Source organism: Myotis yumanensis, unplaced genomic scaffold (genome assembly GCF_028538775.1).
Source record: "Myotis yumanensis isolate MYYU_CA2020_CCGP unplaced genomic scaffold, mMyoYum1.0.hap1 SCAF_13, whole genome shotgun sequence".
In the NCBI taxonomy this organism is placed as follows: domain Eukaryota; kingdom Metazoa; phylum Chordata; class Mammalia; order Chiroptera; family Vespertilionidae; genus Myotis; species Myotis yumanensis.
Genome location: NW_027223764.1, coordinates 16,356,143 through 16,380,769, shown reverse-complemented (window position 1 = coordinate 16,380,769; position 24,627 = coordinate 16,356,143). Strand labels below are relative to the sequence as shown.

The 24,627-nt window shown below is 54.7% G+C and overlaps 1 protein-coding gene across 3 annotated transcripts in view; it reads right to left on the bottom strand.

Annotated features, from left to right (window-relative positions):
- The window catches only part of SH3PXD2A (SH3 and PX domains 2A), a 209,967-nt gene that overhangs the window by 36,760 nt on the left and 148,580 nt on the right, over positions 1–24,627 (bottom strand). For 2 of the 3 annotated variants that reach the window (XM_070432353.1, XM_070432354.1), the window contains exons 7-8: positions 18,723–18,767; positions 12,413–12,544 (exon numbers count right to left, since the gene is read on the bottom strand). In XM_070432353.1, the coding sequence (XP_070288454.1) occupies positions 12,413–12,544; positions 18,723–18,767 (177 nt within the window). The remainder of the gene's footprint in view (positions 1–12,412; positions 12,545–18,722; positions 18,768–24,627) is intronic. The other variant, XM_070432355.1, reaches the window with a different exon arrangement.

Genomic DNA, 24,627 nt, shown 5'->3' with positions numbered 1-24,627 from the left:
CCATCAGCCTCTCTGCTTTCAGCAGTTTTCCAGGGCAACTCTTCAAAACATTACTTTATTTAAAAAAGGGGGGAGGGGGGGAAGCCACCCCCAGCCCCTACCATGAAATTCCACAACACTAATCATATTCCTTGTTACCAGCACCATCCTGGACAACACAGCAGCACCAGCCGTCCCATTGGCTGATGCAAATTGAAAGAGAGAGGAGGGCTGGGGATTGGACTATCTTCCTTTTTTGCCTACACCCCTCCCTTTTATTAGAGAAACACACACACACACACACACACACACACACACACACACCCCTTTTGCTGCCATAGCCCAGAAGTGGCTTAGCAAAGCTCAAGACTACTTCTCAGCTGCTCTTTCTCCGGAAATTTAATCTGCAAAGCATTTGGCCTCACAAAACCCATTCCAAAGGTGTCCAGGAGCCCACGAGCCCTGTGATCATCATTACAAACCCAGGGACATTTGCAGCCAGTGACCCATTTGGCTGCTCGGGAGAGCTGGCTGAAGGCTTGCCAACATGGTCAAATTCCCCTCGCCTGCTCCCTCTAAGCTGAAACCGCTCTTTCTCAGAGCCCCAGAGGTGAGAGGGGATTTTAGGAGCTCCAGCACCGCGAGGAGGAAAGGACTGCTTCTTAGCTGGCTAAATGCACGGCGGTCAGGGGGATGCGGGAGCTTGGTATCTGGGAAGCGAGCAAGGTCACTGTCTTCCCTGCATATCACACCTCCTTCTTACAGGGGAGGAAAGCTGACGCTCAGGGAGGCTTTTCTGAGGTCACCTGGCTAGTGGGTGGCTGAGCCTGGAACCTAGATGGATCAAGATCCTCCTAAAATCCTGGCATTCCTTCCACAAGGGCACACTGTCGCTCTGCCCACTGAGATGAGTCCAGTGGCAAGTGGCAATCCCTTGACCCAAGGCCTTGAGCAAGAAGTGGGTGGCTAGAACTGGCAGAAAGCCTCCCAGGCACAGGGAGGTCACTTGGCCATGCCCGGGAGAAGCCTGCAGCCAGCACTGCAGGCCCTGGTGCATGGCCGGAGACCCCAGCCTCACAGTGGGTGCGTCCTGATGGCAGCAGCTCAAAATCCTGGACAATAAAAAGATGGGAGGCACGATGAGCGGAAAGGAGGCTCGGGCCTTGAGAGGATGGATGTCCATTAGAAGTACAGACAATAAATGAGAAAGACAGAGTGTCCAGAAACCCCAGGACTGGAGGTCTGGCCAACCTCCACAGCGACCTCACCGCCTTCCTGGGGGAAGGGTGGAACAAGAGGCCGGGGGCAGAGCCTCAGGTCTGGGGTAGACCCACAGCCAGCCAGTGGGATACCCCCACCTTGGCTCTGAGACGCGACGCTGCTACACGGGGGAGTCTGCTTTCTCAAGCTGGGGCCTCCGGAGATGACCTTACAGGGGAAGTCACCATGTATGAAAAAAGGAGCCTGTCTGAACAATACGCAGGAAGCGCCTCCAAGTCTGGGGCCTGCTCCAGGCTCCAGCTTTAGCACCAGGCAGAGGGGCCCAGGTCGGGGAGCTGAGGCGTCTGCTCCCCTCCGCCCCTCACCTGGGGGAAGGGGGGACTGGGCCTCACTCAGAAGTGAGCTGGGGTACACCCCACCCCAAGCAGGCAGTGAGGCTTTGATGGTGCTGGGAGATGCCAGCGGCCCTCAGAGACGGCCACCTCTGCAGCCAGTCCGCAGCTGTGTGATGGTCCTGCCATGAACTCGCCACGGGACACTGGGCGAGTGGCTTCACTTTCCCAGGCTCCGTTATTTCTCTGACAAAGGAGGGTTCAGGCAGATGGTCATAGATGCCTCCCTCAGCTTGGCAAGGAAGGACAGGGAAAGCCCTCCTTCACCTGACAGCTGAGGCCCTCCGAGGCCCTCCAAGGCCCTCAGCACTGCCCCTCTGCCTGCTCACTGCTGGGTGAGCGTCTTCTCTCAGGCAGCCCCAGCTGCTCCTGGTCACGCTGGTCCACGCCACCCCCCACACCTTTGTGTGTGTCATTCTGGTTCGCTCAGCTCGCAGCACCTTCCCCCTTCAGGGCCTTCCTTGTTCAAGGGCCACCTCTTCCAGATGACTTCCCTGACCACCCAACTCAGCCACTTGCTTTCCGCCTTGCACGTGGTCGTGCACTGTGAAAATGACTGACTGGCTGCATCTGGGCCTTTATCCTGCAGGTAGGAGACAGCGCTGGGATGCCCACCTCCAGTGATGGGAAGACAGGGGCAGCTGTTTTTGTCAACTGCTGCACCCCAGTGCTGGGCACACCACAGAACACATAGTAGGTGCTCCGTGTTTGTTGACTGAATGAGCAAACCGCACCCTGTAGAAGCAGTCCCTGTGTGCAGGACCTCACTCAGATAGGGCTGAGATGCTGAGACGCGGGGGAGGGGGAGGGGGCAAAATGGCAGCTCCTCCTTGGGCCTGTGGGGTTGGGAGGGGCCCCGGACAGGTCTATTTATTTGGACAAAGGGGAAGGCATTGTGAGCTGGGGATCTGACCAGCATAGCCCAGGCTCTGCCCTCACACCCTCAGCCCTGCCTTCCAGGGCTCTGCTGAGCAAATCTCTGGGGAAATCACATGTGCCCCTTACCCGTCCACCTATCAGGTCCGGTCCGGGCCCAGAGACCTGGCTGAGCCAAACGCTAGAACATTCACGCAACTCTTCTGCAGGAAACTGAGTCAGCACGATCCCCTTCCCTTTCCTATTCCCTCTGACCCTCCCTCCGCCTTTCTCCTACCTCTGCCAGGGCTTCAGCAGGACTGACCTCCCCCCCTACCCCACTCTCTGTGGCCTGGGGAACCCACACAGCAGAACACTCTTGGGTTTGGCGTTTACTTCCAAACCCAAGGAAGAGATTTCTAAACATCCAGATTTCCAAACACTGGCTACATAGCGTGTACGGAGAGCCGATGCCCCACCTCCCAGCTATACAACCTGAGGCCAGTCACTTAACCACTCTGGGCTCCGGTTTCTGCCTCGGAAAGATGGAATGTCAACATCTGCCTTCCTCTTACTAACATGTTTTATAAACTACAGTTGCAAATCTTGTAAAACAAAATATTCTGATTTGGAAAAAGGTCACCTTGAAAAAAGTCTCAAATCCCCTACTCTCTGGCATGAGCAGGCACTCCCAGGTGGCCTTGACCTCTCGGATGACCCGCCAGCACCAGGCGAAGGAAACAGACACGCAGGCTTCAGGCCACTGGGCTTAGAAGTTCCTTAAAACACACCATTCTGGGACGCGGTGATCCAAGGGCGGACCGTGGCGATGCCGATGGGCCAGATATAACAGGGGAGAGGGATTTGCAGTCGGAGCACACCAGCCTCGAATCCACTTGCGGTTCGCACACTTTATGGCCAGTCCTTGGCAGACTCTTTCCCCGAGTTTGGCTCTCTCTCACCTCCCGTGGTGCCTGGGCCACTTCCCTACAATCCAGTCCAATAAAAGCTTAGGGGAGGCAAATGCATTTTTGCATGAGCCCGAGAGGTGCCTAAGAAGGGAAATGTAAATGCTGAGGCTGAGGCAATTAAATGAAACAAAACCCCCCAATAATTTCATGTAGCAAACTTCAAACATACACAGAAATGAACCCGAGGGTTACACGAGCCAGCAGCTTCCCTCCACTTATTGGGGCTCGACAGCTCAGCTCCCAGGATGGGGAGCCCCAGGGAACACTGGCTCCTACCAGGCTGCTCGGGGCAACTGGGTTAACTGGGTCACCCTGCCCGTCTCCCCGCAGCGAGGCCAGCGAATACAGGTCGGCCCCGGGAACGCAGAGGATGAGGTTATGGAATCTGAAAAGATGCTGATAGAGGCGAGGACGATGACCCCGGGTAACCCTACCACCACCAGGGTGATTACTGAAAACCCAACTGCTGAGGAGTATGACACCACACGGCCCAGGGATAATCTGGGGACAGAACAAGGGGCAATTTCTCAACCCGAATTCCCTGACAGTGCCACCGCCAGGGTGGAAATCTCTTATGTAAGAGTGGAGGGAATCGTGCGCGGGGAGATCTCAGCCCCGCCCTTCAGCCTTGTGGTGAGACCTGTCACTTCTACTGGGGACAAAGGCCCTGAACGTGTGTTGGGAGGGGGAAGGTCTCCAGTGTTGCCTGCTCCCTGGGCACCTGGGCTAAGGTATGTCTGGAGTGGGAGAGAGCTCACCTGCTGGCTATTCTGCAGCCTCTCACTGGTGTGTGGTGGCTGTCACACCTAGAACAACATGCCGTGGCTTGGTACCACCTGGCCTCAAATCCTCCAACTGGCCTCTGGTTCTCTCTCCACCCCCCAAGCCCCATGCACTCAGAGAGGCCTCCCTCGCCACACTCTATGCCCTCCTCCCTGGCTGAGTTGCTGTCAGCGCCCTGTTCATCTCCTGCATTGTATTTCTCAAAATCTACTGCTATCTTCCTGGTTCACTTGTGAGCCTTGAGAGGGTGGGGCTTTGTTCAAAGGTCGTCTCTGGCGCTTGGCCTGGCACTTACTCAACTACCGTAATATGGATTTAGTGACGGCTGACCACCTGGAGACTGGCCTTGCTGGGGTCTGAGCCGTGTGTGGTTCAACCGGTCTCCTGGCGTTCAAACCCAGGAAAGTGGCGTTTTGGAGGTGATTGTGAACAGGCTCAGAGCAATCTTTTTTGTTCCCCCAAAAGGGAAGGCAGCTGGGCACTGCCCTGGGGCTGAGGCTGGGGTGAGTGCTCCAGTACTTGAGCTGGGTTTCCAAAGTCACCACTGCATCACATGTTTTTTACTCAGAAATGAGTGTCCAAGGAAAATGGCCTTGGGGGAGTTTGGGACAGGACAGGTCCACCGCGTCAATGTGAGGTGAGAGTGACCAGCCATTCCACTTGCCCAACCTGAGCAGGTGGAGACGAGGCAGAGGGAGTGCCCACAGTCCACTGTCCCACCCAGCCACCTGGCAGCTGGCTCCATGCAGGTGGCTGGCAGCGCTGAGCTGACAAGCCCTTGGACTCCTCCCTAACAGCAGCCGGTGAAGACCCGGGTAAAGGAAAGAGCGATTTCCAGTTCCAGTTCCAGGACACACCTTCACCTGCCACCTTCCTCCCGCGGGCAGGACCACTGGCTTCAAAGTACCACTATTCTCAGGTCCCACCCTGCTCCCCTACCTTCCACGGCCCCATCCACTGCTGCCCAACTTCTACCTTCTCCATCAGCACACACCTGCTCAAGGCAACCACACACCTGCCGTGCTGTCTCAGCCCCAATGAGCCCAGCCTCCACCTCGCACTCCACTCCCCTGGAACTGCATTTCCTCCCCTCTTTGCTCATCTACCCTCCTCTCTCTCCAAGTCCCAGATCAACCTCCAGCCAGCCTTTGCCAACTATGCTAGCTCCCACCTCCTATTCATACCCGCCCCTAGTATTTCAGAGTCCTGGGGTGAACAGAGCCACTGAGGGTGTCACAGGTGTTCTGCATGAAGCCCCCTGACCCCATAAGGGTACTGCTCCTGGGTCACCAATGAGAACATGACTTCTGTCCCCAACTCTTTTTCCTCTCTTAGACTGGGGCAAGAATAGCTGCCTGAGCAAGGGCTCCAGGAGTGCGACTGGTCCCCAGCATGCTCTCCTGGCTTCACGGCCCTGCAGTAAGCTCCATGCTTGCTTTATGCACCTCATAAACCATCATGGCTGAGAGACTCCTCTGACACCACTGAGTGTGATCCATGTCCTGGCTGGTGGGAAAACCGTGCCACCTGGGAGACACTGTGGGCCCCACGGTCACAGCCCAGCAGTCTTACCAGAGACTATCATGTACTGAGCCTCCAGAATGAGCCGGACCCTGCGCGAAGCACTGACTTCCTTTTGAATCAGCATCTACCGACCCTACATCTGTGGGTACAATTATCCCCATTTTACAGGTAAAGAAACTGATGTTTAGAGGTGACTTTCCCAGGGTTACTAGGAAATGCAAAATCAACGTTTAAACCAGGCTTACCTAAATTGGAGCCCATATTTTTAACGGCTAGGTTAGCTGTAATCACATCCTCAAAACACTCTCTAGCCTGGGGTGAAGAAAGCTGGGTCCAGGGGCCCAGGGCTGGATGGGGATGCCACTCCCGCTCCTGAATGTATGCTCTATGGCCCTTTCCCTTCCAGCCAGCTCCGCAAAGTGGATGAGAAGTACACACTAAAAACACTCTAGGACCAGAATGGACTCAGGAATTGCCAAGTCAGCTGATATAGCAGGAACACACATGTGTGACACTTAAGAGAAATGGTGTCAAAGACCAAGGCCTTCTGATGGCTGAGCAGGACCTCATGGGGGCCAGGCACCACATCCAAATGGGCCTGGCTCACTGGAACCAAACGCTTAAAAAGCTGCTGCAGAGTTAAGGGTGTTAGTTCACTTATCTGCAATGCAGATTGCAATCAACCTGCCTGTCTAGAAACAGCCTATCTTGTCTTTATTGGGATCTCTCTTCTGGGGCAGCTTGGCATTCTGAATTAGCAAGCAAGTGGTTCCTTAGTAAGCATATAAACTAAGCAAAAAGATATAGAAGACATAGAAGATATGCAGAAGTCCACCTAAAGCAATAAAAAGTGTGCAAAACTACCACCACCTCACGTTACTGTCCATCCCTTCAGTACCCAAAATGCTCACATCAATTACAGTCTAAGTCCCATAAGAGTAGGAACCTTATGGGTGTGTACCCGATCCACACAGGGCCTTGGATAAAGGAGGCATTTGAGAATTGTGAAATGAATGAATACTACGTGTGGTCTATTTCGCCCTTGCAAAAAGCCCATGTAGAACAAGTCATAACAATGTTCAGGAAAAGAAATATCTAAGTTACAGAAGAGATGCATCCTCAACGTTAAGAAGATTCCAACTCACAAAACACGTGGCTGAAGAATGCGTTATCTTTGGACAATACAAAGTAAGCATTAAAACACACCACTCTGAGAAGAAAGCTTATTCGTTTGTCCTAGTGATAAAGATATTTTTCATTTTAAAGGCCACATAGTATGTGTCATTGCTCCCTTATATACTTATGAAGAAACAGAAATTAAGTGATGGCAACTTACAGCACACAAACCCAGTATTAAAACTCCTGTTCTCTCCACTACACACACAGTGACAAAACAAGCAAAATAGTTACAGCCAACATGTTTTGGGGTACCTCACCCACTCTATATCTCCTTTCTTTAAAACCTGCCTTCCATCACCCACTGCTGAAGAAGTTGGCTAGGAAGTCATGTTTATACCCCACAGCACTTCTCCTGGACACAGCTGATTGGTCCAGGACTGGACACCTGGTCTAAGGTCTGTCAATCCATTGGCTGGCCAGGAACCAATCGGATTCAAACATCAAATTTTGAACTCAGAGAACCAGAAGTCATTGTAAATTGGTGGTGGCGACCTCCACTGAAAAGTCATACAGAGCCAGTTCTGACAAACCAACAGCAGGAGGACAGGCTGCTGTTATGAGTGAACAGGAAGAGAAGGAAGGCTAATCTATAGTTAGGAGAAGTTCAAAACTGGGCCTAAAATCTATATGGTACCTGAGAGAGACAGAGACAAGAGTAGCTGCTTTGGCTCATGTTGACTTTCTGGTTCCCAGTCCCCGTGAGGCTGGGATGTATTTGGTGAGATTTTCCTGCATCTTTTCAATTATCCTTCAACAGTTCTCAACCTGTGGGTCGCGACCCCTGAAAATACATCTTGCATATCAGATATTTACATTATGATTCATAACAGTAGCAAAATTACAGTTATGAAGTAGCAACGAAAATAATTTTATGGTTGGGGGTTACCACAACACGAGGAACTGTATTAAAGGGTCGCAGCATTAGGAAGGTTGAGAACCACTGTGACCTATATAATAAAAGCCTAATATGCAAATTGTCCCCTCAGGTGGTCATTCAACAGGGAATTCAACTGCTCACTATGATGTGCGCTGACCACCAGGGGGCGATGTGGAACATGGTGAGCATTGGTGACATGGTGCTGGCAGCAGGTGGCAGTGGAGGCGCTGGCACCCTGATGGGCCCCTACGAGAGCGGGACCATGGTGGGATGGTGGAGCAGGTGAGAGGGCGGTGCCAGGCCAAGGTGGGGTCCCAAGCGGGGCTGCAGGGCTGGGGGCGGGAGCTGGGCCTGATCTCCACAGGCCACCCCAAGAATTCGTGCACCATGCCTCTAGTCTTCAATAATCTTTTCAACAATGAGCAAGTCTGAGTGGCTATCTATCCAAGGCTTAGTTTTCTTGCCTGTACAATTTCTCACCTGATGGGCCAGCAGAGCTCAAAATTCCTTGCTAGCACAATGCCTTTATCTTTGATCCTATAGCTATGTGCTCTCCAAGGAAGTTAAGAACTCCCAGTGTTATCACACTGGTGCCAGGGAAAAAGCAAAGACCCAGAGAAGGAAAGCTGAGGCAGGAAAAGAATGAGCATCTGTTGACTCATATTCCCACATCCTCCCTTGGCCCCTAGTCCTGAGAAAGAAACAATCCTGGAACGTTGCATGTAGCTCTGCTCAACACAGAAATCAGAGCAACTGGGACCTTGCCACCACCACTCTGCCAGAACGCAGACCAGATTATGCCTGCTGGGAGGTGAAGCCAATGTGGCCTTTGAGGCATAAGAATGTCCTAGAAAGGAAGCATCTCAGGTACCACTGTTTATGTCAAGAGGGAAGGGGCTTCCAAAGACAAGACAACAATGGCGGACGCCTGCCCTGCTGGTTGGCAAAGCTAGCAAAGCCGTTGAATCATTCAGCTAGATGTGTCCCTGTTGACCAACGGAGAAAAACAGTCCTTTCCTGGCTGGGCCCCAGTCACACTGCTTGATCAGAAATGTTTTCCCTGACGCCACTCAGGTCTCGCTTTGGCTGTCTTTGACTTCTGTCCACCTCTGTTCCCTAGAATAGGCTTGTCCTCAGGGCTGAGTATACATCCTCCTCCTCTAATCCTCTTGGCTGTTGCCCCAAGTTCAAAGAAACAATGAACAACATGGATTCCCACTACCTATGAGCACCATGCTGCAAGGAGGGACACAGAGGCATCCTTCCGCAAGGACACTGCAGGGCGCCTTGCGGTCATCTCAACCAGCTCTTGTCTTTCCCTGACCAGCAGCATCAGCAGCTCAGGGATGAGCCTGCCCAGGATCGGCCCACTCTCACCCTCCGCCCACATCCTCTGTAGAGGGGAGAGATCTCAGCCATTGGACTCTAGGGAAATGAGAACCTTTTAGTCCGTTCCTTTAGCCATGAAATGGTTAAAGTACCTTCTACTTCATGGGTTCTTTCCACGTTGCAGTAAAATGATACATGTGAAGTGCATGGCCCGAAACCTGGTTTTTACTGTTTACTAACTCTTGATTATCTTCCAGACACATCTCTCTTTAGACCAATAAGTTTGCAGAGCACTGGCACAACCACACCACCAAAATGCTTGGTGGCTAAGGCCCCAGGCAGAGGGCTCTGATGAGCAGGTAAAACCAGAGGTGGCCGGATCCGTCTACGGACATTCTGGTCAAGGGACTTCCAGCCCAGCCAGAAGGGAACACAGGCAGAGTCCTGGCTCCCAGTGGGCAAGGCGAGGGCTGGGGAGCAGGACTGGTGCTAACTGGGACTGCTGCCCTAACAATTCAAGTGGAAATGCCTCAACACACCCACCAAGTCCCAAGGTCAAAGGCGTCACAATTGGGTCTTTGTTCCTGAGTTCAAAAGCCTCACTCACCACTCCTTCCAAAGCCAGCTTGCAGGGTGCACAGCACACCTCCCCTCTCCCTCCATCAGACGCTCAGCTCCCTTGATCTGGGAAACCACCCACCAGAGGATCTGTAGCTTGGCCCTCTTCCTTTCTCCCTCCACCCACTCAGTTTCTCTGGTGAAGCTGGTCTACAGTCCAGGCTGCCTGGCTTTTTTTCCCCCACAACCCTCACCCGAGGATATGCTTTCACTGATTTTTGGGGAGAGAAAGGAGGGGGAGAGAAAGAGACACATTGATTGGTTGCCTCCCGTATGTGTCCTGACGGAGGATTGAACCCACAACCTAGACATGTGCCCTGACAGGAAATGGAACCCACACCCTTTTGGTGTGCGGGATGATGCTCCAACCAACTGAGCCATCCAGCCAGGGCCAGGCCTCCTGGTTTTATGGCAACAGGGAGTGTGGGTTTACAGGTAAACACAGCACTGCAAGGTCCCTGTGTAAACATCGCCTGCTTAGCAGCTGTCTCCACCAAGGATAAAGGTACAAAACTTGCAGAGGAGTGGAAAAGCCACATTTCGGAAGGCTCTCCCAGCTGACCCCCAGGGCCCCATGGAGTCTCCCAGCCACGGAGTTCAGACATGGGAGAGGGCTCAGGGAGCTCATCTCCTCTAGGCCCTGGCCCCAAGCAGTCACCAGATTATGTCCAATTTACAGAAGGGACAACTGAGGCCCAGAGGGATCAAGGGACTTGAAGCTACCCAGCCAGGAGCAGGTGGTGGGCTTCCAGGGACAGCAGCTCCCTCAGAGGGTCTGTGTGCCAGACTCGGCTGCTCTGGGGAGTCAGGCTGCCTGAGCCCCCTCAAACAGCCATCTGGACCCCTTAGAAGAGGAGGTGCCTCTAGGCCTTCCCAGGTCTAACACAGAACCCCCACTTTGTCAAGGCACTTCCTTCTCCACTCCTAGGCAGGACTCCATGTGTTCCCAGGGTCCTAGTTTGATGGGAAGGCAGAGGACACCATCCCTGAGAATCAGGGAGTCCTGGCCAGTGGCTGGTACCCACTCCTCCTGCTGCTCCAAGGCAGCGAGGTGGCAGAAGGGTCCCTAAGCCAGAACTCTGCTTCTGAGCAGACTTGACCTTATACGGAGAAATGGGCCTGCCTTTCTTTGGAGCAAGCTCCAAAACAAACATCTTTCTCCCCAGCTGGTGTCTCCAGTTCCACCAGCAGAGATCTCCTGCGTTGGGTGCGTAGGGTTCCCAGAGCCAGGTCGCGGTGACCATGCAGCCTCCCAGGGGGCGGGAGGTAGAACAAAGGCTGCAGGCAACGCTGTGCAGGAGGACCCGTGGGGGCACACGGGGTGAGGCCCCAGGCCTTACACTCAGGACGTGGCTCTTCTGAGGGGACCACTGCTGCCATCTACCTCGGTGGTGACTCCAAGCACAAAGGTAGAGCCTGAGTTCTCTGAGAGGGGAACAGGCTTCGAAGACCCCAAACCCAGGAGGGTCAGGCCTACATTTGGCATCACAGCCTAAGCTCACCTCCCCCAGGCGGTCTGCTGAGATTTTCTTAGCATCTCCACGGCTACTTGCTGCCCACCAGCATAGAAATCAGGGGCCCAGGAACATTCCTGTTCTGTTCTGCTTTTGACCTCAGCTGACTCACTTCCCCTCAGATTTTCTGTGTGCCAGTTCATCTGTAGGATGGGCACAGTCATCCTTGGGTCTGCCTTCCTTTCAGAGCTCAAAATATCGGGAGGGAAAGGAGCAGGGAGGGAAAAGGAGAGCAGGCGCCGCCCCTCTGGGAGGATCCTCCACACACACACAGCCCAGAGAGGCTCCTGTGCACGGGCCTTCCCTCACAGCAAACCGAAACCAAAACACACCCCAGGAACCGACTCAAGTCCCGCAGACCCTGGGCAAGCGGCTGCTCAATGTCCTGGGCCAGAGTCGCCCGCGGTCCTGCAGGGGCCGCCCTCAAACTGGACTCCTCTCCCCACCTACAGAGGCTCCTGCCGCTAAGGGCACTGAGGCACTTGGTCCACTTGGAGAGAACCTTGGAACCAGCAGCGCCCTGGACAGCCCTAGACAAGACAAAGCCTCAGCTCCCAGTGACAGGGCGGCTGCTGCAGGACCCTCCCTGGCCCCGGGACCTGGCTTCATCCCCCTGTCTGGGCCTTCTTCCCAGGTCCTGGCAGCCTTCAGCTCGGCAGGGGGCAGTCAGCTCACTGCCCAGACACCAGCCAACCCCCCCAGGCCTGGCCTTTCCTCAGACAACACACCAGGGGCCCAGGACCCTGGACCCACAGTGACGTCATGGCCTGTCTTCCCCCACCCCTGCCTGGACCCTGGCTTCTAGGAAGACCCTACATGGGGAAGCTGCTGTAGGGTGCCTCTGAGCTGGGAGCTACCCTCCCCAGGGACCTCAGAGGACACAGGGACCCTGAACGCGGGGCGATAGCTATACCCACCCTGCCACCTCGGCCTTGCATTAACACAGCCGGTTAATCACCCCGAGCGGTGGACACATTCTTCCACCACCAGGCAAACTGCTGGCCTGCAGCCCAAACCAACAGGGGAAACTTCAGCCTCTTCAGCCCTCTCCCCGCCAGATGGAAATAACGTATAGCTGCAGCGGTGGGGGAGGAGGCAGGGAACAAAACCAGCCGTCCAGTCCACCCGAGGAGCCGGCTGGACCCCCGAGCGGGCGGCCGGGGCACTCACCGCTTTCGTTCTTCTCGATGACATCCACCACCTCCCCGGCCTGGAGGCTCAGCTCCGAGTTCTCCTGCTTCTTATAGTTGGACACCACCACGTACTGTTCCAGGATCATGGGCTCGGCGCTGGTGTCGGCACCTGGCGAGGGCAGAAAGCACGCGGTGAGCCAGCGGCCAGCCATGGCCCCGCGGCCGGGGCGCCCCCTGTCCATCGGCCTCGGGGGAGGCTGCTCTGTCGCCAGCGCCGCTCCGAGGGGCTGCCCGCAGCCAGGGTTCGCAGCTCGCTGGGCCCCAAGGACAGGCCATATAGCAAGGCCCCACACCGGCCCGCTGCACCGCGGGGGCCGGGGGACATGGGGAGCCAGGGGACGGAGGGAGGGTGGGGGCAGGAGAGAGACAGACAGAGAGGGGCAGAGACGGAGGCCAAGGCAACTCAGAGGGAAAGCCTGCTGCTGCGATGAGTTAGTCACAGCCCGGCACGCGGGAGGCAGAGGAGAGGCCTGGGGCAGACGCGGTCTCTCCAGACCCCTCGGCGACAGGGGCGTGAGGGGAGGGCTGCGGGTGGGCGGCCCATGAGGGCTGAAGCCAGAGCGGAGGGGAGAGAGAGAGAAAGGCAAGGCGAGGAGGAGGGCTCCTGCCTCTCCCCCGGCCCCTGTAAACCCAGAGAGAGAGAGAGAGTCAGCAGTCCTCCCCTCAGGAGGGAGAGGGAGAGAGCGGGAGAGACGGTCTCCACAGCCCGGGCCCAGGCGAGAAGTCAAGAGGGTTTGAGGCCGCCAATCACTGGGGTTTACTCGCAACCCTTAAATAGAAACACATGAGACCCATCGAATGAGGAGCCGGGGGTGGAGGCAGGGGAGGGGGAGGAGGGCCGAGACTGTTTACTTGAAACCCAAGAAGAAAGCCAGCGGCAGGCCAGCCCAGCCCGCCCCCCCTCCCCAACTTTTCCTTGAGTTCGGCTCCTGGCCTACCCCTTGGGCTCACCAGAGTGCTGCCACCAAGCCCAGGGCCTGGCATGCACACGGGCCAGCTTCCGGCCGGCTCTCCCAGACCTGCTTCCAGAGGGGGCACTGGTCTGGCCAGGCTGCTGCCCACTGGCCACATGGAGACTGACTCAGTCTCCCTCAGCCTTGAAGCGTTGGGGCGTGTGGTCAGGCTCCTAGAAGCCTCTAGCTGCCCTCTCCTGGCAGTTTCGTGGAGCTTGAGGGGGTCAAAGGTGGGGCTTAGCAGGAGGGCAGGCTCCCCAGCAGCAAACAACTTCTCTGTCCTTCTCAGCCAGTTAAGCAAACATTCATTAAGCAAACACGGAACTAGGAGGTGGACATACTGCGTGCCCACCTCAGTTTACTGGTGTGCGGCACCGGACATGCTGCTTACGCCTCTCTGTGCTTCACTATTACCACCACCATCACTGGGGTGGAGGGGGCACAAAACACCTAAGACATTGTATGCCACAGGAGCTCAGAGGGTCCACAAACCAGAGACCCACTGGCCGCCTCCCACAGGAGGCCCTCCCGAACCTACAGGAATTCCCAACACCTTCAGCTATGCGTCTACCGCTCTATACAGATGCCAGCCTCCCGGACGGCTGCCGCTGTGCACCACCCGCTGCGAGGCTTCCCAGGCTCCACAGCCCCCTCGGTGCTTCAGCCTGCGGCCACGTTCCCTCTGTGCTTGAGTCCAACTTGCCAACATTCTGTGCCAGGCACGTACGCTGTCCCAAGTTATCCTAACAACCACCTCCTTACCTTCCCATTTCGCAAAAGACAACTCAGAGGCCCAGAGAAGCCAAGAGGCTCGTCCCCACTCACAGAGCTGCTAAAGAGAGAACCAAATTCACTGTTTTAGGCTCAAGCCCATTTCTCTTTCCATTACAGAAGGGCCCGATTTCTGTTTCCAGGCATCCCATTCTTCTAGCACGGAGATCCTTGACTTGGTCTCACAAAACCGCCCAGGGAGCTTTTAAAGAATACAGATGCCGGGGTCCCACCCCCAGAGACCCAGATTTAAGTGGTCCGGGGTATATTTTAGACACCCCTTAGGTCGTTGGTGGCTGAGGATGTGCCCAACCTAGGGCAACAAAAGGGAAAGAAACCCATTGCCCCTGACAGTTTTCTCCCGGGATCCTGCAACTCCAGCTCAGCCCAATGGAGACCCAGAAGGGACCCTAACCGAGGCAACCCCTCCAAAGCCAGGATTGTATTTCAGGCAGAAATGCAACCAACAGCTAGGCAGCAGGGCCAGCCTGGCTCTGCGCTCAAACACGGCCAGCAGGACAGAGGCAGTGCTGGGCACAGTGCTGACAAGAGACTACCTCCCATCGGGCCCCTGGGGGACACCGGTGCTTCTGGGGCTAAGAGCATCCATCACAAAGCGGGGCTCCCTTTCCAGTCTGTGTCAACTCAAGATACAAACAGAAGAGGAGCTCCCCAGCAGCAGGTTAGAGAGCTTCCAACTCCCGAGAGCACCTGGATCACGCCAAGGATTAACCATGAGCCTCATTACTGCTCACTCGTGGGCAGCACTATGCCAGGTGCCAACCGCATCATCTCGCTGTCTGATTGGATTCTCGTAACAACCCTATGTGGCAGGTCTTGTTACAGCCCCATTTCACACACCGGCAGACTGAGGCGCATGAGAGTAAGCACTTTTCCTGAGGTCATATGGCTGGGATTGAACCCAAGCCCACCTAACACTGGTGCTTGTGTTCTGAACGTGTGCACTGTGTCTGGCCTCCAGAGAGACCTCGACCCCTGGTTTCCAAGGAAGGGCCCGCCTCATTTTGTCCCGGACACCCGGCACACAGTCGGTGCTTAATAAAGACGTTGATTCCTGCTACATCTATTGAGCAGACCACAGTGTCCACTTAGGGGGCTGGTGCTCAGTAAGTGTTTGTGAAATGAATGAAATGAATGAACAGGCAGACAGATGAACAAAGTGACTTACTGGTTTGTTCTGAGCCAATACAGATACACCAGGCAGGGCCTCGCTTCTGAAATTCGGGGAAACTAGACAACTAAACTGTGGAAGGGAGCAAAGGCACAGAGGAGCAAGTGGTCAGACGCTGCCAGAGAGGACAAGCAGGGGTGCTGAGGAATGGAGAGACATCAGCTCATTTTAATCGAAGCCAAGGAAACCTGAGACAAGGTTTCAAAGAGGGGAAAAATCTACATACTCCTTCCCCCAGCCCCTTGGAATACTGGCCGGAGCTTCCTGAAGACTGACACTCTGGGGTACAGGTAGAAAGGGTAAGGAAATGCTCTCTAGACATTCCAGAGCACACAAGACAGGCGGTGGCACTTCTTGGAGGCTACTCCAAAGGCTGGGGGATGGACAGATGGACACAGACACTCTGTGCTCCTGGCTGCCCTCCCCCAGCACATGCTGGCTCCCAGCTTGCTCGCTCTGGCAGCTGCCTCTCAGGGTGTTGCCTGCCCAGGGCTGCCCGGGTGGGCGTGAGCTGGGAGCAGGTATCCAGATGAGAAACTACTCGGCAGGCGGGTCGGTGGGTGATGTCATCCCACAGAGGCTGGCTCTCCTCCCAACCAAGGCCTGGAAAATCAGGGGTTGCAGGGGTTGGCCCCAGAGAGGAGGAGAGGCAGTGGAGGGAGACTCCTGTCTTCAGATGCAAAGGGTTTGGCAGAGACTTGGAGAAGGGGTGGACCCCTTTGGAGAGGAGAGCCCCTCCCGGTTGGAAGGGGGCTTTGTAAGAGCCTTGTGCCTTCCCCAGAGCCCTGCCCTACCCTCGCCTCACATCTGCACTCCTCCGACTGCCACCTGGAGGGACTGCTGGCTCCTGCCCGGTCTTGGCTGCCAATTTAAACTTCTTAGCAAGGCTTTTGCCAAGTCAACCCCCTGCTCCAGTGGGTCCCTGTGGCTTATAGAAGAAAGGCCAAACGCAAGTTCAGTCTTTCTTGACAATGTGAGCTCCTCAAGTTCCTTGACACACAACCGTCCTGTTCCAGGCAACATTCATCATTCCACACACACATGCCTCGGGCATCGCTCTGTGCCAGCCACACTGCTCTACGCAGGTTCTTCCTTCCAAGCCTTTGCTGTAGCTGTCCCGGTCCCCCACCCCTCCCCTGCCCCTCACCCGCCGCCTGGAATGCCCGTCTTCCTACCAACCCCGATGCTCCCCAACCATCTCTGCCTCCAGAAGTCGCCCGATCGCTCTCGCCGTAGTGCTTGCTCCTGTCCTGCACTGAATCTTTTGTGTGACACTGTGGCCCAAGCAGACCTCGTGCTTGAGACAAAAGTCTCTCTGTTGAGAGTCGATGCCCCAGGACGGGTGCCATACGACACGGCACTGGACACAATAATTACCCGAGATTTATGACACAAAAGCATACGACTGGAATCTAAGGGTCTGAGGTCCAGTCCTGCCTTGCCCCCTACTCGTTCTGTGACCCTGGGGAGGACACTTAAGCTCTCTGAGCTTTAACTTCCTCCTCTGTAAACAGACACAGAAACAGTACCTGTCCCAAGGGGTTGCTCTGGGCATGATAAAAGGTGACAGGGTTAATGCCCTATGTAAACTGTAAACAGTGCTTATAAAGCAAACAGAAGTGGGAAATTGGGGGAGGAGCAGGAGGGCTTTAGGTTCCTCAGCAGCCTCAGAACCAGCAGGCAGCTCAGGGCAAGGGCCACAGGGGCCAGGAGAAGGGTGGCCGAGGCTACGTCTCTGCAACGTGACCCTCTGGGACTGGCCTTTTGGCAGGCCAGAGGCCCTGTAGAGCCGATCAGGACCTCCAGGCCCACTCTGGGGGGATACCAGGTGAAGCAACACAAAGACCTTACCTCCCGCTGAGTTTTCTGTCTCATCAAACACTCCCACATTCCAGGTGGGGAAACCAAGCCCAGAGAGACCTGGCGACCCACCCAGGACTCTGACCCTGGATTCCAGTCTGGCTGGTCTCCCCACCCCATCCCCCGCCCACCACAGCCTCTCTCTCCCCACAGCTGGGCTCACCCTAAGAAGCCAAGCCTTGTGGTGGCCCCTGCCCCAGGCTCCCCAAACTCTCCATGGCCCCCCCCAAACCCTGGACATTCCACCAAGGTCCCTCCAGCCCTTCCCCTCACCACTGGTTCCTCCCAGCCGGACTCGGCCTGCGGCTTCTCCACAGGCCCTCGGGCGGCCAGGCTATACGTTTGGTGAATAAAATGTATTGTTGTGGGCCAAGTGGGCTCGGGCTCACTGGCTCAAGGAGAGGGGAAAAAGGGACAGGAGCCCAGTGATTAGCTCAGGCCCAGGCCCTCGTCACCGGCAACACCAGGAGGATGACTGCAAGGGGCTTGGGACAGGCGAGGGGTCCCCCCTCACAGATGTCCACCTCCTATTCCCTGCCCACAGCTGTGGAGGGAGGGACTGACCCAGCTCCCTCTGACCTCTGACCCTCTGCCTGTTCCACGATCTCCAAGCCTGAACCTCTGCTCTCAGGTTTGGGCTGAGGAAGTGGGGGATGTGGAAGCGGGGAGGTGTAAGGGGAAATTGGGGGGAGTGTCAGGTAGCACTCTCAGAAATGGAGGGGCTCCTGGAAAAGCCTTCTGCAAATCCCACCCTCTGCCTGCCACTAGCCAGTAAGATCAAAGACTACAGGCAAGCCCGACCCCTGGCCCAGCTCTGCCCGGACAGACACAGGGCACAGGCCCAAGTCTCTGAGGCCATCCCGGGCTAGGTAGCCCACAGCCTGGAAAGCCTCCGGAGGCTCTGCATCCCTGGGGCCCCGGGGCTGTGACCCCCCCGCCCCCCGCAGTCACAGGCCTCCCCACTTCCTGCAGCAGCTCCCTGCGCTCTCAGTGCGGACCACTGGGAGCCAGGCTTCTGCTCCTGCCTCTGGTTAGCTGCCTGGAGTGAGATTAGTAACCCTGGGCTGGCCCATTTCACAGGGACGGCCAATTGAGTTGATTGTTGAAGATGATGATAGGGGCACTCTCGGAGTGCTAGGCTCCCCAGGAGGTGGCACTGCATCCACTTAGGGCAGTCAGTGAACCCCGCCAAGGCAGCACAGCCCAGGACGCAGCAGAGCTGGGGTTCAAACCCAACCACTCTGGGTCCAAAGTGCATTTGCTACACACTGAGCTATGTGGTCGCTGCCCATCAGAGGCCTCCGAGGCCGGATCTGAGACCTAACAGGGTCGAAAGGCAGGCAGAGTACAGGCAGTGGAGGAGGCAGAGAGGATGGCGGGCGAACCAACAGAGGGCTGCTGCGTCTCTCAGGGAAGCATGCGGCAAGGGGCCGGCAGCACTGGCTCCCACACGCGGATGCCTGGGACGCACATGTTCACACACATGCACTCGCATGCACCCTGGGCAGTACCTGTCACGTCCTTTTTGGGAGACTCAGCCCAGCTGGAGAGCCACACTTCCGAGTCCCCGAGAGCAGGCAGCAGTGGGAGAAGAGAATCAGAGGAGAGAGAACCGTTAGGCAGGCAGGAGGTCCACCGGGTGAGTGGCTGCAGGCACCCGTAGAGCAGCTGGCGGAAGGCGGGGGAGGGGAGGGGAGTGATTTCCTGGCCCTGGGCTGGCTGCTGGGCGTGGGCTGGCCAGAGTGATTACAGAGGCAGAGGCCGGCTGGGACCGGGATAATGAGGTGTCTGCCGAAACGCAGGCATCCTTTGGAGCATGGAGAAGCCCACACAATCCTTGCTTGGAACAGGGCCCGTGGGCTGGGTTATGACTGCCCTGGAGAAGGCAGCCTGGACCTTTGTCTTTGGCCCTGTGGGTGGCTGGCCCCACAGGGCTTGATGGCTCCAAGGATCCTCACCAGGCCAGCAGGCTCAGCAGCCTGAATCTGGAATTCAAACCTCAGGGCTGGAGAGCCCAAGGCCAGTGTCTAGGCGTGGGGCACCACACCACTGGCCTGGATGTCTTCTCTAGCCCTTGCCCCAGACCCACCCCCTGAGGAAGACAGACAGGCGTTGGCAGAATGGGAGGACGCCTCATTTTAGAGTCTCACACCTCAAATCCAACCCAGAACAGAGACCTTTAGTGACCAGAAGAGATGAGGGCCCTTTTCCAGGCACAGAAGCCATGTCTGATCTGGGCCTGTTTCCTCATCTGTGAAATGAGGTTAAAAGTTTCCTCCTGCCAAGAGGGAGAAGCAAAGTCAAAGCACCTAAAAGAACGTAAGATCCTGAGGCGTGATATAATAACACTAGAGGCCTGGTGCATGAATTTGGGCACCGGTGGGGTCCCTCATCGTGGCCTGCACCCTCTCACAACCCAGGACCCCTCAGGGGATGTTGGACTGCTGGCAGGTGGTGTACCTGAGGGGTGGAGTAGTGCATGAAGCAGCAGGTGGCCGGGGAGGAGCCCGCGCTGCTTCGCTCATCCCGGCCCCGCTGCACCTGCCACTGCCACTGCTCGGTAAGCTCGCTGAGAGGTGCTCCCGTTGTGGGAGCACACTGACCACCAGGGGGCAGCTCCTGCATTGAGTGTCTGCCCCTGGTGGTCAGTGTGCGTCATAGCGACCGATCGACTGGTCGTTCGGTCACTTAGGCTTTTATATATATAGATAATGAGGCAGAAAGCTCTTAGCCTAACCAATGGTGTGAACATTTCTAGCAAATCAACATGTAATAAACATGGACCATCCACCGTGGTGTATAATGGCTCACTTACTCTCCACAACAATCCCTTCAGGTGGGTATGCATATTCCACCCCATTTTACAGGGAAGGAAAATGAGTTCGGACAAGGGAAGTAACCAGCCCAAGTTCCCACAAGCACAGAATGGCAGAGCCAGAAATGGAAGCAGGTCTGGGAACACTCTGGCTGGGGCTTTCTCTGCTGAACTGTTCATCGCTGCAAGGAGCATAGTGTTGGCTGCAGTAGGGACAGTGAGGAGGAAATGTTGAGATGCAAGTTGAGATACAAACCCTACATGCACCCTCATACAAACACTGAGATAAAAACCTTGTTCTGCTCACCAGCACTGGCCAGCACTGCTGCCTGACCCAGTGACAGACAGTAATCATAATCGTAACAGCAGCAAACAATTACACATCATGTACTGTACACCAAGCATCGTGCTGAGCACTGACATATAGAGCTCATTTGTTTTTCACAATAAACCTACAACGATACGGTCTTCTCTCCATTTTTCAGGTGGGAAAAATGAACTAGAGAGGTTAAGTCACTTGCCTGAAGTCCCACAGCTAATACAGTGTCCCCACCCAGCCAGAGGTTACCCACATCTCTCCCCATCTGCTGACCTCATTGGGTATACCTCCCTTTTTGGTTTCTTTCGGGATCTTCAGAAGGAAACCTTTTGGGAAGTGCTAGCCCCTTTCAGTGAGCCAAGGGAAATGATGTGGCCTGGGAGTTGAATAGGAGTTGACAAACTGTTTCTGTAAAGGGCCAGAGAATCAATGTTTTAGGCTTTGTGGGCCATGAGGTCTCTGTCGAGATTACTCAACCCTCTGAGTGGGCAGTGTGCCAATAAAACTTTATTGACAAAGCCATCTGTTGGGCTGGGTATGGCCTGTGGGCAGCGGTTTGTCAACCCCTATGCCAGAAGATGAGAGCTATTGGAGAGGGGGAATGGCCCAAAACCCTAAGAGAGAGAAGTGGGGACCCTCGGCTCACAGAGACTAAATGCCCACAAGGTCTTGGCTGCTAGGAAAATTTTTTCAAGAATCATCTCAAGGAAATAAAGGTTTAAAAAAAAAAGGATCATCTTGAAGGATCTTATACCCTTCTAGGCCCTTGGGGTTTGGGCATTTGGGCAGACGGGGGGATGGACAGGAGACTGAGCCCCTGATAAGTGCACAGCCTGAGCTCATGCCATGTCCCCCGATCCCCACAAGCAGGTCTTTCCTTCTCTCTCCAAAGGAAAATGGGAAGCGAACCAGCAATGAGCCTGTCTTTTTTTTTTTTTTTTTTTAAGTCTTTTTAAAACATGATTTATTTCCCAGTCCCTGGATCCGCAGAATTAACCCAGTTCCATGGTTCCCACCCCCTACTTCCCCCCTTTGGAGTGCCTGCTCTCCAGCCCACCCGAGCAAGCTGTCTCCCAGGGTGGGAAGGACCCCCTCGGCCTCATTACAATGAACAGAGAACCCCTGGCTCGCAAACCCCGGCCCTCCAGCCAGGAGGCAGACAAGGTTGCTGGCTCGGGGCTGGGAAAACGGAGACAGAGAGATGGGGTGAAGGAGCAAGAGGCAGGCGCGGCCAAATGAGCAGCTGTGACTGACACAAACCAACTGCTTCCTGCCCTCCCAGTTGTCTCTACCTCCCTCTCCTCGGGTGACAGAACCAAGGGCCCTACAGAGAGGGGTCACGAGGTCCGGTGGAAACCGGGGGGCATCAGACTGGGAAGCTGCACCACCGATTTTGCTGAGAACTAACTGTATGATCTTGGGCAAGTGGCCTGACTTCTCTGGGACTCAATGCTCACATCTGTGAAATCAAGCATTTGGGCCCAGGGTCTCCGAGTCACTTCTCTGATGTTCTAGACCAGCGGTTCTCAACCTGTGGGTCGCGACCCCTTTGGGGGTCGAACGACCCTTTCACAGGGGTTGCCTAAGACCATCGGATTAACACATATATAATTACATATTGTTCTTGTGATTAATCACTATGCTTTAATTATGTTCAATTTGTAACTGAAAATACATCCTGCATATCAGATATTTACATGACGATTCATAACAGTAGCAAAATTACAGTTATGAGGTAGCAACGAAAATCATTTTATGGTTGGGGGTCACCACAACATGAGGATCTGTATTAAAGGGTCACGGCCTTAGGAAGGTTGAGAACCGCTGTTCTAGACTCTTCCCGCAGAAACGTGCTCGTCTCCGCAGTACCCGTGCACCACAGCTGAAGAGTCTTTCCAGAGAAACAGGCCTCCGTTCCAGGGAAAACCACTTGAGCACATGCTCAATATATGGAAACTCAAGGAAAAAAGCAAATAATCCCGGAGGTGCAGAGGATGGAGAACTGGAGCAAGAATTTATTTTCATCTTGAGCCTTGTGCTTACTCTGCCTTTTTCCCCCTGAGATTCTGGGCACTTGGCAAATATCTGAGCCTCCTTTCCCTCTGTAACAGAAGGGTACAAATAACCACCTGCCTTCTGTGCAGAGCTGTTTTAAAAGTGATATGGTCTAATGCCTGTGAAAGGTTTTGGAGGGGGACACAGCGGGGAGTGGACGACAAGGGCAGAGCTAGTGACTAAAGCAGTGTGTGCCTGAGAGACAGGAGGTGTGGAGATGGGTCCCTCTGCTGCCATCCCCCAGTTCTTACATCTCTGCCACAGCCACCACTCTTGGCTTGCAGGACCAGTAAGAACTTAGGCCCAGAGAAAACCAAGTGCCTGCATGTCCTGGCCAAATACACCTGAAGACACTTAGATGCTGAACCTGATTCTTGTCAGGTGCAGGTGATTATGAGAAGTCAAAGAAAGCACTACATTAAAAACCCTGCATAGCCCTAAGTTAGGAAAGAGACTGCTATTGGTTCACTAGAGGCCCAGTGCACAATATTCGTGCACTGGGGGGCGGGGGGGGGGGGGAGGGGTCCCCCTCAGCCCGGTCTGTGCCCTTTAGCAGCCTGGGAATCCTTGGGGGATGTCCGACTGATGGCTCAGGGAGTGGGCCTAAGCCACAGTCAGACATCATTAGCACTGCTGCAGAGGTGGGAGAGGCTCCCACCACCACCACTGCGCTCACCAGCTGTCAGCCTGGCTTGTGGCTGAGCAGGGCTCCCCCTGTGGGAGTGCACTGACCACCAGGGGCCAACTCCTGCATTGAGCATCTGCCCCCTGGTGGTCAATGTGCATCAGAGTAACCAGTCGTTCTACCATTTGGTCGATTTACATATTACCCTTTTATTATATAGGAGGATAATAAGGTTCCTTTTAGCTTTGAGTAACTCCAGAGCAATGAGAATTGGGTTCAATTTACCCAAATCTAGTCTCAAACCATGTTTCCAGGACTCCTTCCTTCCTTGGTGTCAACTGAGTTCCGCCCATCCCAACTAATAAATCCAGAGTGGGCTGTGAGCCCAGGTGGGAGAGACCGGAGTGAGAACGGCCAACAGCACAAACTCCTCGGAGAATGAAAGCAAACCAAGAGCTCAGGGGACCAGGGCAGGGTCACCCTCCTTATCAGCTTACACAGCCCCCGCCCTGGGCTCCAGGGAGGGGAGGAGAAGCAGAGACCCTGCCAGGGGCCCCCGGATGGAATGCATACACCCCCACCCCCTTCTCCTCCACCAACATCTCAGTGTACTTGAGCACTCGAGACCTCTCCCTCTGTGGGAATTCTATTGTTCTTACCTCACTGCAGCCTTGAACTGATTTCTAAATATCTGCTGTACTCTAGTCTTTTCTCTCCTTTTGTACAGCTAAACTTTGCACTGGGCTAGATTTCTTAGGTTTCCTACAGACTCCAGGTGTTTCTTTTCCTTTTTTTGACTAGGCCACCAGGAAACTCAGCCACTGCTTTCAGGCCATTGACTGATTAGGGCAGTGATGGTGAACCTTTTGAGCTCGGCGTGTCAGCATTTTGAAAAACCCTAACATAACTCTGGTGCCGTGTCACATATAGAAATGTTTTGATATTTGCAATCATAGTAAAATAAAGATTTATATTTTTGATATTTATTTTATATATTTGAATGCCATTTAACAAAGAAAAATCAACCAAAAAAGTGAGTTAGCGTGTCACCTCTGACACACACGCGTGTCATAGGTTCGCCATCACTGGATTAGGGGCTGACAGATGCTAGCCCTGTTACTTAAAGGTGATAATAGGCCCTGGCTGGTTTGGCTCAATGGATAGGGCATCAGCCTGCAGACTGAAAGGACCCAGGCTCAATTCCTGAGTTGCAAGCTCAATTCCTGGCCCTGGTCAAGGCATGTGTGGAAGGCAACCAACCAACATTTTCTCTTTCTGCCCACCTCGCTTTCAGGCTCTCTAAAAATCAATGGGAAGAGTAAGGATTAACAATAACAACAATTAATAATAAAAACGATTTAAAAAAATAAAGGTGGTAATAGGAGGGGCCGCTCTTCCCCTGAGCACATCCCTTGTAGGCACTGTACTGCTATTGGGCATACAATGGCTCAAATCTTCAGGACAGCCCTACTGGGCTAAAAGTCCTTTACTAAGAAGTAATTTGCAAAGAAGTAGCTTAATTTGCATGATATATTCACTTTAAGGGCCCTGAAATAGGTCGTCATGCTCAGAGCAGAAGAAAAAAGGGGTGAAAATGAAATG